The following is an 11,035-nucleotide window of genomic DNA, read 5'->3' on the forward strand; positions in this document are numbered from 1 at the left end:
CAGGAACTTTGGAAAGGTGACCTTCTGTCTTCATGGATGTGTTGTTTTGAGTTGTGCCTTTGAAAGTTACAATTTCCAAAAATGAAGTGAAAATACGGTGATTCCGTGTACACATTCCATGACTGACTGTTTTTGCAGATCTGTTCACTTGGCCGTGGAAGGGTGAAGGCAGAGGGATGGAGGCTCCTGGCTGTGGCCGCCACAGGGGTGGGCAGGCACTGTGGACCCTGTACGCATGTGTGGGCATGGCACCTCCCAGCTGGCCAGCTCCCGGCCCTCACCTGGCTGCCTCCCCTCCTCCACTGCCCATCCTGCCCAGCCAGCCACTCCGCTGGGGTCCCCACCTGGCACTCCTGTGCCCTGCACAGTCAGCACTCAGCTTGCATCTCTGCTTCTCCTCTCTTACCCTACCTCCTGGTGACTCAGAGAGGACCTCCACAATAGGGGCTCCTGTCACCACTGTGCTCAGGAGACCCAAATCCATATCTCTGTCTGCCTTTGTCTTCAAAGCTGTGAGCCCACCCCACATGGCCCCACCAGATTCTGAATTCATAGTTGAAAGGCAAAACCCCAGCCCGAGCACAAAATAAGACACACCAGGAGACAGGGACTCAACCAAACTGTATTAGGCAGGCAAAATGAACAAGCGGGATGCCTTCTTGGAAGTGGGAGCAGCAGCAGGAGAGTCGGGGTGGGCCTTTTATATCCAGTTAGGCTGAGCTGGACTGTTCCTATTGGCTAAGAAGGAAGGGGAGGGAGTGGGGTTTAAGCTGAGCTGGGACTTTCTCATTGCGTGTGCAGGAAGGTGACATGGCAGCTAGGGGATTTTTCTGAGTGGGGGTTTTCTGGGAAACTTTCTCAGGTGCCATTTTGTGTATCTTGGTCTTTAACACCATTTTACTTCTCTGGTGGAGGGTATATTAGCCAACAGACAGTTGCTCACAGTTGGGCTCTCTGTCCCTATTATGGAACCAAATGGACTTCCTTTGCCTGCACCCAATGCTGACACACCAGTCTTTACAGCAGAGAACAAGTCTTACTTGCAAGGCAACCGAGCAAGAAAACAGGAGAAATATATCTCAAATCTACCTTGTCCACATTAGGAAAGAAGGGATTTTTATGGGGAAGTGCTTAGGGATGGTGTGAGGTGTGTGGGATCGTGAGGGGTTAAAGGGTTTGAAGAAGTTCTTCAATGATTTGTGCAGGTGCAAGCTGTCTTCATGCCTCTGCATGTTCAGAAAATGGCACTCTTAGCAGGATCTAGAAGTGGAGTTTCTGGCCCTCTGGTGTCAAAAGGTCACCCATTGGCCCTCATGCAGACTCAGTAGAGAGGTCTGTGGGCTAAACCAGTTTAGCTCAGTTTGTGCTGGGCCAAGCTAACTCCAAGGGTCCTGCAAAGCACCTTAGGCATGCAACTTCTGCACCAGAGGTGTTGCCTTAAAAGGCAGATAGGAAGAAACAAAGTGAGAGGTTAGTTATGGAAATTTACTGAGAGAAGGAGCAATTTAAACAAGGAATAAATTTTTTTTTCCTTTTTGTCTTTTTTTTCATGACCAGCAACGGATCGCAACCCTCAGTGTCGCGCCCGTACCGGACCGGGACCGGCAACGGGATCACAACCCTCAGTGCCGCGCCCGCACCTCGCTCAGCCAGTGAGCGGCCGGTCTGTATGTGGGATCCAAACCCTCTGTGGGAGCGCCACCAAGGTGCGGGCGCAACACCGAGGGTTGCGATCCCGTTGCCGGTCCCGGTCCGGTACGGGCGCGACACTGAGGGTTGCGATCCGTTGCTGGTCATGAAAAAAGACAAAAAGGAAAAAAAAAAAGAAAAATCACCAGGTATATCTCTTCTTAGAAAAAGATCCTGCTCCTGGGTGAGGTTGGTGGTGCTTGTGTTCAAGTTACCAGGTCCTCAGTCTCTTCACCTGATCATTGGTGTTGTCTGGCCACATGGAATATACAAACTTCCCCACCCATCCTCTCTCTGCTTTCTCTATTCCAGAGTTCCGTGACTGTGGACCTGCCTGGGGATCATGTTTGATCTGACCTTCTCTTATCTCTGGTTTGGGCACTGCCCTTCCAGCCTCTCCCAAATCCAATTCTGCTCTTGGTTTAAGCAGTACCCTTAGTGTAGGGCAGGATTGGGTTAAGCTAAGATTCTTTTTCACCCTCAAGTTCTAGTTCAGATGCTCCCTCTTCCAGGAAGCAGTCCCTGGTTGTCTAACCAAGACAAGTGTTCTTCCTCTCAGTGTATTAATTGTTCTTAAAAAAATCCTTAATGCTCAAACCTTGAAAACCTTCATCTCCTCTTTCTCTGCCACATTCTCTTTTCTACCTAACTCAAGACACTTTCCTTTTTTTGGTTGCTCTTGCTGGAGAGAGGGACAAGTTTTAAGGGGGAGAAAGCAAGCACCGCCCCCCTGCAGCACCTCAGGCAGGTGTGTACTTGGCAGGTGGTGGACTGGCAGGGGTGGGGCGTCCCATACATCCTTGTAAAAATAATGTGCGATTACCTTCAAGCTGGCCTTTTTGGAACATGGGAAGGGGTAAAATGTGGCCATATAAAGTTGGTATATAACATGAAGGTAAGAGAATCAAATGTGTGTGCATGTTACAAACATGTTATACTTCTCATTCATCTCCTAAGTTGTCAAAAAGTAGATGAAGCAAGTGTCTCCAACTGTGAGGTGCTCTGGGCTCCGTGCTTGTGCACACTCGCCTGTCTCCTGGACCTCCTCAGAAGTGTGGTGGGATGCCACCACAAATGTTTGCTGCTGCTTTGTGTTGACAGCAGTGTCACTACACTCGAACCCTCATATCACATTACAAGTGAGGAGTAGCTTGCTGGACGTGTAGTCAGAGTGAGAGTGCGTCTTCCATTTACATCTTCCCAGCCAGCCCAGAAAGACAAACTGAACAGTCTCATTCGTGAATTCATAGACGAGGCTGGTCAGGGGTGATGATGATTTAAATTATTTGGGGACTTTTCTTGTACATGGAGTGGCCTTGGGTCCCCAGGGATGTTAACTGGTTGTGGACAAAGTTGGAATCTGTCATCACCTTATAAAAGGTATTTTTTGTTCCGTGGCTATAAGGAAAAACTGTAGCTAAATACCTGAATACAAATCCCTTGAAAACAATGCTTAAAGATTAAAGTACAATTCTCTCATTTCCTGCATATGCCTTTTTAAAAAACTTTATCTAAGTACTTGGTTTTAGGAAACAGATCCCACCTTCCCCACTTTGTAAAGATTTAACTACATTGTAGAAAACCCTTTGCCATTGCAGAGACACGGGAGGCCACCTGAGAATTAAACAGTGAAGAAGCTGGTGTGTTTCAAGAAATAAAACATTAGGGCCGGCCGCGGGAGGCCACCTGAGAATTAAACAGTGAAGAAGCTGGTGTGTTTCAAGAAATAAAACATTAACATTTCTAAGCAGTAGTCCTTAAACCCTGCAGTAATGAAGAGCTACAAAAAAAAAAAAAAAAAAACCCAAAACAAAAAACTGCTTTCCAGCTTATAAAATTGTTTACTTAACCTTAAAAACATAACTAGTACAGATAAATAGTTTAACTCATCTTAAACAAGTGACCAAAAATGATGAATTAAGAGATCTTGATTTCTTTTTTCTTTTTGTCTTTAAACAGAATTTATCACTAGTGGTTCTAATTCTAACATTTTCTCATTCTTCCACCCCTGCATTGTGTGGCTTTGTCTGTTTAACACCCTCCGGTTACAGCTGAGCAAGGGTGGCCAGAGGCGAGGGGCTGTCACAGAAACAGCAGCCGGCCTCCCCTCCAGTCCTGAGGGAAGGTGGGCACGGGCATGAGCCGGAGCAGATTGGATTTGTAACTGGTTCTTGAACATGAGACGTTCCATGACTGCTGCTTTCATCTTGGTTTCTTCTTGTTGTTGGTCCTAGAAGAACTGCACCTTTTCTGCTGATGACTTCTGAGTTGTCGGATCCACACTCTGACCTTAGACATTTGGGACCCGTGAGCTGGTAATTGCAGCTGGTAGGAAGAGCCGGCTGTCATTCCCGTGCAGTGACTATGCACCCTGTTTGGAGCACTGTAGACACAGCCTGCGCCCAGAGACTGCACATCTCTAGGGTTTCCCTCCATTTTAATGCATCATTCATGCCCGCTGAGGGGCCCTCACTTTGTGGTGAGAGAAACTCATTTAGGTTTTAAGCATTCATGAAACAGTGTCTTCTCAGGCATGCGTATTATAAACCTCCCTGCCAGTGGCATATTTAGTTTGTGGCTCAATAGAGAAGATGGAGCTGCCCAGGACCCGGGAGCTTCTGGCTTCTGTGCAAGAAATGGAGATGATATATATTCATTTTACATTGCTGTGCTACAAACACACATACATATTATCTCACAGTTTCTGAGGGTCAGGAGTTCGGGAACAGGTTAGCTGGGTCCCACCAAACTGAAGTCAAGGTACCAGCTGGGGCTGCAGTCCCATCAGAGGTTCAGGGTCTTCTTGGAAGCCCGTGCAGGTTCTTGGCAGAATTTGGCTCCTGTGGATGTAGGTCTGAGATACCCCTTTTCTCACTGGCTGATATCCCTGGTTGTGCCCTCAGGCCCTGGCCATGTGGCACCTTCTTTGGTTTTGTTGGGAAAATAGAATAGTTTGGTCAGGGCCCTCGCCTCGGGTCCAGCTGGGTGTGGTTCAGCACGTCCATTGTAAGCAAGTTTAGTGTGTGCGTGTGTGTGCGCATATGTGTGTGTGTGCATATGTGTGTGTCTGTACTTAGTGCACATGCGCGCCAATGTATCTTTTTAGTTTTGTTGTTATTCTTGTGTTCTTCAGAGAGAGAGAGAGAGAGTGTGTGTGTGTGTTTGGTGAAGCAGGCGGGCGGGCGACAGCCTCAGGTGCCCACCCGGTGCAGCCGTGCTTTCCAACCTATACCTCCAAGGACCTTTTGGTAAGTGACCTAGCTCATAGACCTGTGTGAAGGGGTCTGGTGACCCAGCCTGGCGTATAAAGGGTTTGTGACCCAGTCTGTGAATGGGCCTGAGGGGTCTGGGAGCTCCAGACCCAGCCCTAGCTCAACAATCAGCCCAGTCGGTGCAGGATTACCGGCAGGTAAAAGAGCCCAACAACTAGCATGGTCGCCTAGCTTTACAATTGGCGTCACAAACAGGATTAAGAGCTAGACAATTGGCACTGTGAAGATTCCTGGACATTAGCCTTGCCATAGCAAGACAGGCCTCTTACACTTCCCTGTCTCTGGCCTCAGGTCCAGATTGACAGTGCACAGGCGGCCCAGTCAGGTGTAGCTGGGTGGTGTCCCTGCTGAGCAGCACATAGCCCACTGATTGGTCACTTCGGTTGCACCTGCAGGAATGGCTGCAGCATGCTCATGGGCCCAGCTCGCGCAGGGCAGCCTTGTGTCGGCGTGCCCACCAGCGGCAGGGAGTCTCAGAGTCCTGTGCCTCGCGGGGTAGCCCTCTCCTTAGGAGGAAACGAAATAGTGTTGCTTCCTGAAATTGCTGTAAACTCATCTATTGTATCAAGGACTGTGACTGTTTTAAACTTTGCCACCTTAGAAAGCACAACCCCTGTGTCTCAGGATGACCTGGCGTTCCTGGAGGAGTACAGGCATGTGCCTTCTTAGGGTTAGAGTGAGGGCGTTTGCCGGGAGGCCCCGGAGCACTGTGCACTGGGACTTGTTCAGTGCAGGGGAATGGTCACACGTCCGGTCCACCTGACTGTCATGCACAGTGACCTGAGCAAATAGAGGGTAGTCCCAAATCATTCACCCTGGCTGCTTGTAACAGCCTCAAGAAGAGTGTCACGGCAGTATATTTCTGTCTTCTCTGTGGTGCTTTCCCTATGCACAGGTGTGTGTGGGGTTGGGGTGACTGTGGAACACATGATGTGGACAGATTGCACGGCGTGTCGCCCCTGCCCGCTTCCTCTACCCACCCTCCTTTGCTGTTGCTACAGCCTGTGAGCCACTCCTTCTAGCCGGAGTCAGTCACAGGAATCAAAATTATTAGGTGTCTTGGTCAGCTGAGGCTGCTGTAACAAGGTACCCAGACCAGGCAGCTGTAACAACAGACATTTGTGATCTCACAGTTCTGGAGGCTGGAAGCCCCAGACCAGGCATGCAGGGCTGGCCCCTCCGAGGCCTCCCTTCCTGGCGTGCAGACCCCCGGCACTGTGCTCTCACACAGCCTTTCCTTGGTGCAATGTGCACACATCACTGCCGCCTCTTTCTCTCCTTATAGGGGCATCAGTCACACTGGATTAGAGCCCACCCACATGACCTCACCCTAACTTATTACTTCTTTAAAGACCCTGTCTCCAAGTACAGTCCCATTCTGAGGTATGGGGTGGTGGTGGGGGGGGGGTTAGGACTTCCACATATGAATTCTGGGGAGAGCACACAATTCAGAAAACATTTGGAAAGGCTGGGAAAAATAAAGAAATACTATTATACCCCCCCGCCCCCAGTGAAAAGGAGGACTACATATATATAACTATATATATATAACTATAACTATATATAACTGTAACTATATATATATAACTATATAGTTATATATATGTATATTTAAGGGTTAGTAAAAGACTTAAAAAGAAATAAGAGAAACGCAGCAGGTTGGGCAGGGGGAGGGGTGGGGTGGGTGTAGCCTCCAGACCCAGCACTGGGGACTGCAGCTGAAACAGTCATCAGGGTCCCCGAGGAGGAATCTCCCCCTTGGTCTGTGGCAGTGACAGGGCCTACTGTAAGCGGTTCTTCTCTCATGAGTGATTCCTGAGTCTGGGTTTCCCAGGGTCCAGGCCACAGTAGGGATTCCTGAAGCCTGCAGGGTCTTTTCACAGATGCTGGTGTTCCTCCAGGCATGCTGGAGCAGCCCTGCTTTCTGCTTACTCTGCTTTCTGTGTCTCACATGGACCCCCACCTCTGATGACTGTGACTGAGCTCTCCATGCAGCGCCCCTCTCCCTGGGCCAGCTGTACGGAGGCTGTGGGGAAATCTCCTTCAGAGTCCAAATGCTTCCCCCTGAAGTTACTGTTTTGAGAATGCTCACATGGTGCGAGCAAGTGAATGTTTTATGATTACATAGCAGATGGAAGCCAACTTTATTTTTGAAAAGGCTTATAAATGGAACGTAGTTAACATAAACTGAACACAGACAGCACTGCATGGCCCAATAGCAGCGTCTCTCCTGGGTGAGTCCCAAGATTGCCCTGTCTCCTGGGGACCCCATCACACCAAAGCCTGTGCCCCTAATTCTCGGGCGTACTCCAGCTTCCTCTGTGATAGGACAATTACTTGTCTTTGGGAAACTCTTCTGAAAGAACTGGCCTTGCAAATTGCTCCATCTTCCTGTAGGAACCCAGCAACTGGAAAGATGAAGAGGGGATGCCTGTAATGATACAAAGTCAAGGTGTGACCTTTGGAAAGGAGATAGGAGCATGGCCAGAGTGTTTCAATCTGTCAGACAGCAAGGCCAACTGTCTCTGTACTCAGAAGAGGTCAGGCTGTTTGGCGATAAGCAAGCAGGATGGCAGGGGACACTCCTGTGCTTTGTCTCAGATCCAGCTGGCCTCAGGGCTGAGCCCTGATGATGGGCCTTGGCGACAGCCAGTGGGCCCTTCAGTCTCCACCAGGTGGCAGGACTTGTCACAGTGAGGAGCAGTGTTGAAGAGTGGTTGGCCCTGTGGGGAGCGTCAGGTCTCCCAGGAAGGGCGATGCTGCCTCCCCAAGGGTGCCTTCCAGTGGTGGTGTCTTGCCTCGCATTCATTTTGGAGGGCAGAGGCTGCATCTAACTTGTCTTTCTGTGCCTTTAAGCACCCAGAGCCATACTTTGTAATTGATTTGGTGGATCTTGAATTAAAGGAACACAGGGAAATAGAGGCTTAAAATGGAAGGGGACACTCTCCTCTACAGCATCAAGACAGTTGATAGCTAAAAGCCCCTTGAAGGTTGCCACGGGTTCCCTCAAATCTACTCTGTGGAATAAAACATAGGCGTAAGAATTGGTGGATGGCTTCCTGGAGCTCCAGACTCTTCCTCCTCCTCATCCAAAGCGCAGAGTCACACAGATGTGGCTAACACTGTCTGCCTCGAGATCCAGACTTGCTGCCCAAATTCTCACTCTGGGAATTTGGGCGAGGAGTGGAGCTTTATGGGGGTAGGGAGGACAGTAAGACGGGTATGGTTAATGCAGCGTGTGTTTTAGTGTTTTTCTTCGTCAACAATATCCACCAGAGGATTGCTTGATGAGGTATGTGTTAGCATATTTTTCCAGGGTTTAAAAAAATAAAAAATCTGGGCTGGCCCCATGGCTCACTCGGGAGAGTGCAGCGCTGGTAACGCCGAGGCTGCGTTCGGATCCTATATAGGGATGGCCGGTGCACTCACTGGCTGAGCGTGGTACAGGCCACACCATGCCAAGGGTTGCGATCCCCTTACCAGTCAAAAAAAAAAAAAAAATCTAAAGAAATCTACAAATAATGTTTCCGTGTCAATATCTATTGATGGGTTTTGCAGGCTGACTGTGCTGGGCATTGTTCTAAGCAAGGGGTGCCTGTTACCTGCTTCATCTCGAATGATGCAGGAGGAGGACCTGTTACCATCTGTGATCAGCAGATAACAGTGAGGTGCTGAGAGGGGTTTGCCCAGTGGTGGAGCTGGGTCAAGCCCAAGCCGCGAGCTGCAGCACCTGTGCTCCTAACTGGCAAGTGACTGGCTAACCTGCTGCAGTTTAAGTTCAGTTTCACATGATTTAAAGTGTTTTAATGATGTTATTTTTTATTATGTGATAAAATACACCTAAAACAAAATTTACCTTTGTAATCATTTCACATTTTTTTAAGTGTGCTAAAATACACATAAAATAAAACTTGCCATTTTTGTGTCCAATTCAGTGGCATTAATTACACTTATAATTAGTGTACAGCCATCACTACTACCTATTTCCAAAACGTTTCCATCACCACAAGGGGACCTGTGTATCTGTTGAAAAATGACTCCCTGTTCTCCCCCCCCTGCTCCTGGTAACTTCTAACCTACTTTCTGTCTATTCTAGAATTTGTCTATTCTAGGTACCTTGTCTATGTGGAATCATACAGTACTTGTCCTCATATGAATGGCTTATCTCGCTCAGCGTGGTGTCTTCCTCGTTCGTCCACATCATAGCATTCCTTTTCATGAGCATCATATTCTGTCACTGTGCATGTGCTGCATTTGCTTACCCGTTCATCTGTTGATGACACTGGGTTGTTTCCGCCTTCTGGCTGTTGTGAATGATGCTGCTATGAACATGGGTGTGCAAGCACCAGTTCAAGTCTTGGCTTTCAGTTATTTTGGGTATATACATAGGAGTGCTCATTTTAACCCTTTTAATGTGAACAATTCAGTGGCATTTCGTGCATTCACGATGTTGTGCAGCCACCACCACTGTCTCATTCCAGAGCATTTTCATCACCCCAGGAGGAAACCCTGTGCCCATGAAGCAGGTGCTCCCCGTTGCTCTCCCCCCAGCCCTTGGCAGCCATTAATCCACTTTCTGTCTCTATGGATTTGCCTATTCTGGACATTTCATATAGATGGAGTCATACAATGTGTGGCCTTTATGACTATTCTTTCTAAAACACCTTCTTATTATGGAAGTTTTCAATGTATATGAAAGTAGAAAGAATTGTTAAATGAGCCGTATGTACCCATGCTAAAATACATATAAAATTAAACTTGCCATTTTTGTGTCCAATTCAGTGGCATTAATTACACTTATAATTAGTGTACAGCCATCACCACTACCTATTTCCAAAACGTTTCCATCACCGCAAGGGGACCTGTGTATCTGTTGAAAAATGACTCCCTGTTCTCCCCCCTCCCCCCGCTCCTGGTAACCTCTAACCTACTTTCTGTCTATTCTAGAATTTGTCTATTCTAGGTACCTTGTCTATGTGGAATCATACAGTACTTGTCCTCATATGAATGGCTTATCTCGCTCAGCGTGGTGTTCTTCCTCGTTCGTCCACATCATAGCATTCCTTTTCATGAGCGATCATATTCTGTCACTGTGCACGTGCCGCATTTGCTTACCCGTTCATCTGATGATGACACTGGGTTGTTTCCGCCTTCTGGCTGTTGTGAATAACGCTGCTATGAACATGGGTGTGCAAGCACCAGTTCAAGTCTTGGCTTTCAGTTATTTTGGGTATATACATAGCAGTGCTCATTTTAACCCTTTTAATGTGAACAATTCAGTGGCATTTCGTGCATTCACGATGTTGTGCAGCCACCACCACTGTCTCATTCCAGAGCATTTTCATCACCCCAGGAGGAAACCCTGTGCCCATGAAGCAGGTGCTCCCCGTTGCTCTCCCCCCAGCCCTTGGCAGCCATTAATCCACTTTCTGTCTCTATGGATTTGCCTATTCTGGACATTTCATATAGATGGAGTCATACAATGTGTGGCCTTTATGACTATTCTTTCTAAAACACCTTCTTATTATGGAAGTTTTCAATGTATATGAAAGTAGAAAGAATTGTTAAATGAGCCGTATGTACCCATCACCCAGATTCAGCCATGGTTAAGTTCTGGCCAGTCTTGTTAATCAAAGTCTCTTTGCCAGGGAAGAAAAGAATTATGTGAACCGATTCTGGAAAGAAATCCATGTGGGAGACTTTGTGCATCTTCGCTGCAATGAGATCATCCCTGCGGACATTCTGCTGCTCTCCTCCAGTGACCCCGATGGGCTGTGCCACATCGAGACTGCCAACCTGGACGGAGAGACCAACCTGAAGCGGCGGCAGGTGGTCCGTGGCTTCTCAGAGCTCGTAAGTGACCCATGTTTCCAGGGAATCACAGGCATCATGGCCACACAGTGTCTCCTGTGCTGGAGGACAAAAAAAACAAGAAACAACTCTAAGACATCTCTGAGTGTACTAATCAAATTGCTTAGTTTAGAAACAAGAAAATAGTAATCTATGAAAATTAAGTTAATAATCTATAAACATTAAAATTACATGCATTATTACTTTGGACTTTATTGCAAAAG

At 47.8% G+C, this 11,035-nt stretch overlaps 1 protein-coding gene across 1 annotated transcript in view; it reads left to right on the forward strand.

The window, feature by feature from the left end:
• Positions 1–10,818, forward strand: part of LOC103602403 (probable phospholipid-transporting ATPase VA) — a gene marked incomplete at its 3' end in the record, with an annotated part of 83,214 nt that extends 72,396 nt beyond the window's left edge. Inside the window, exon 4 of the mRNA XM_008586806.1 lies at positions 10,610–10,818. Within this exon, the coding sequence (XP_008585028.1) occupies positions 10,610–10,818 (209 nt within the window). The remainder of the gene's footprint in view (positions 1–10,609) is intronic.
• Between the last annotated feature and the right edge of the window lie 217 nt (positions 10,819–11,035).

This window comes from Galeopterus variegatus, unplaced genomic scaffold, assembly GCF_000696425.1.
Source record: "Galeopterus variegatus unplaced genomic scaffold, G_variegatus-3.0.2 Scaffold4127, whole genome shotgun sequence".
NCBI classification, from domain to species: domain Eukaryota; kingdom Metazoa; phylum Chordata; class Mammalia; order Dermoptera; family Cynocephalidae; genus Galeopterus; species Galeopterus variegatus.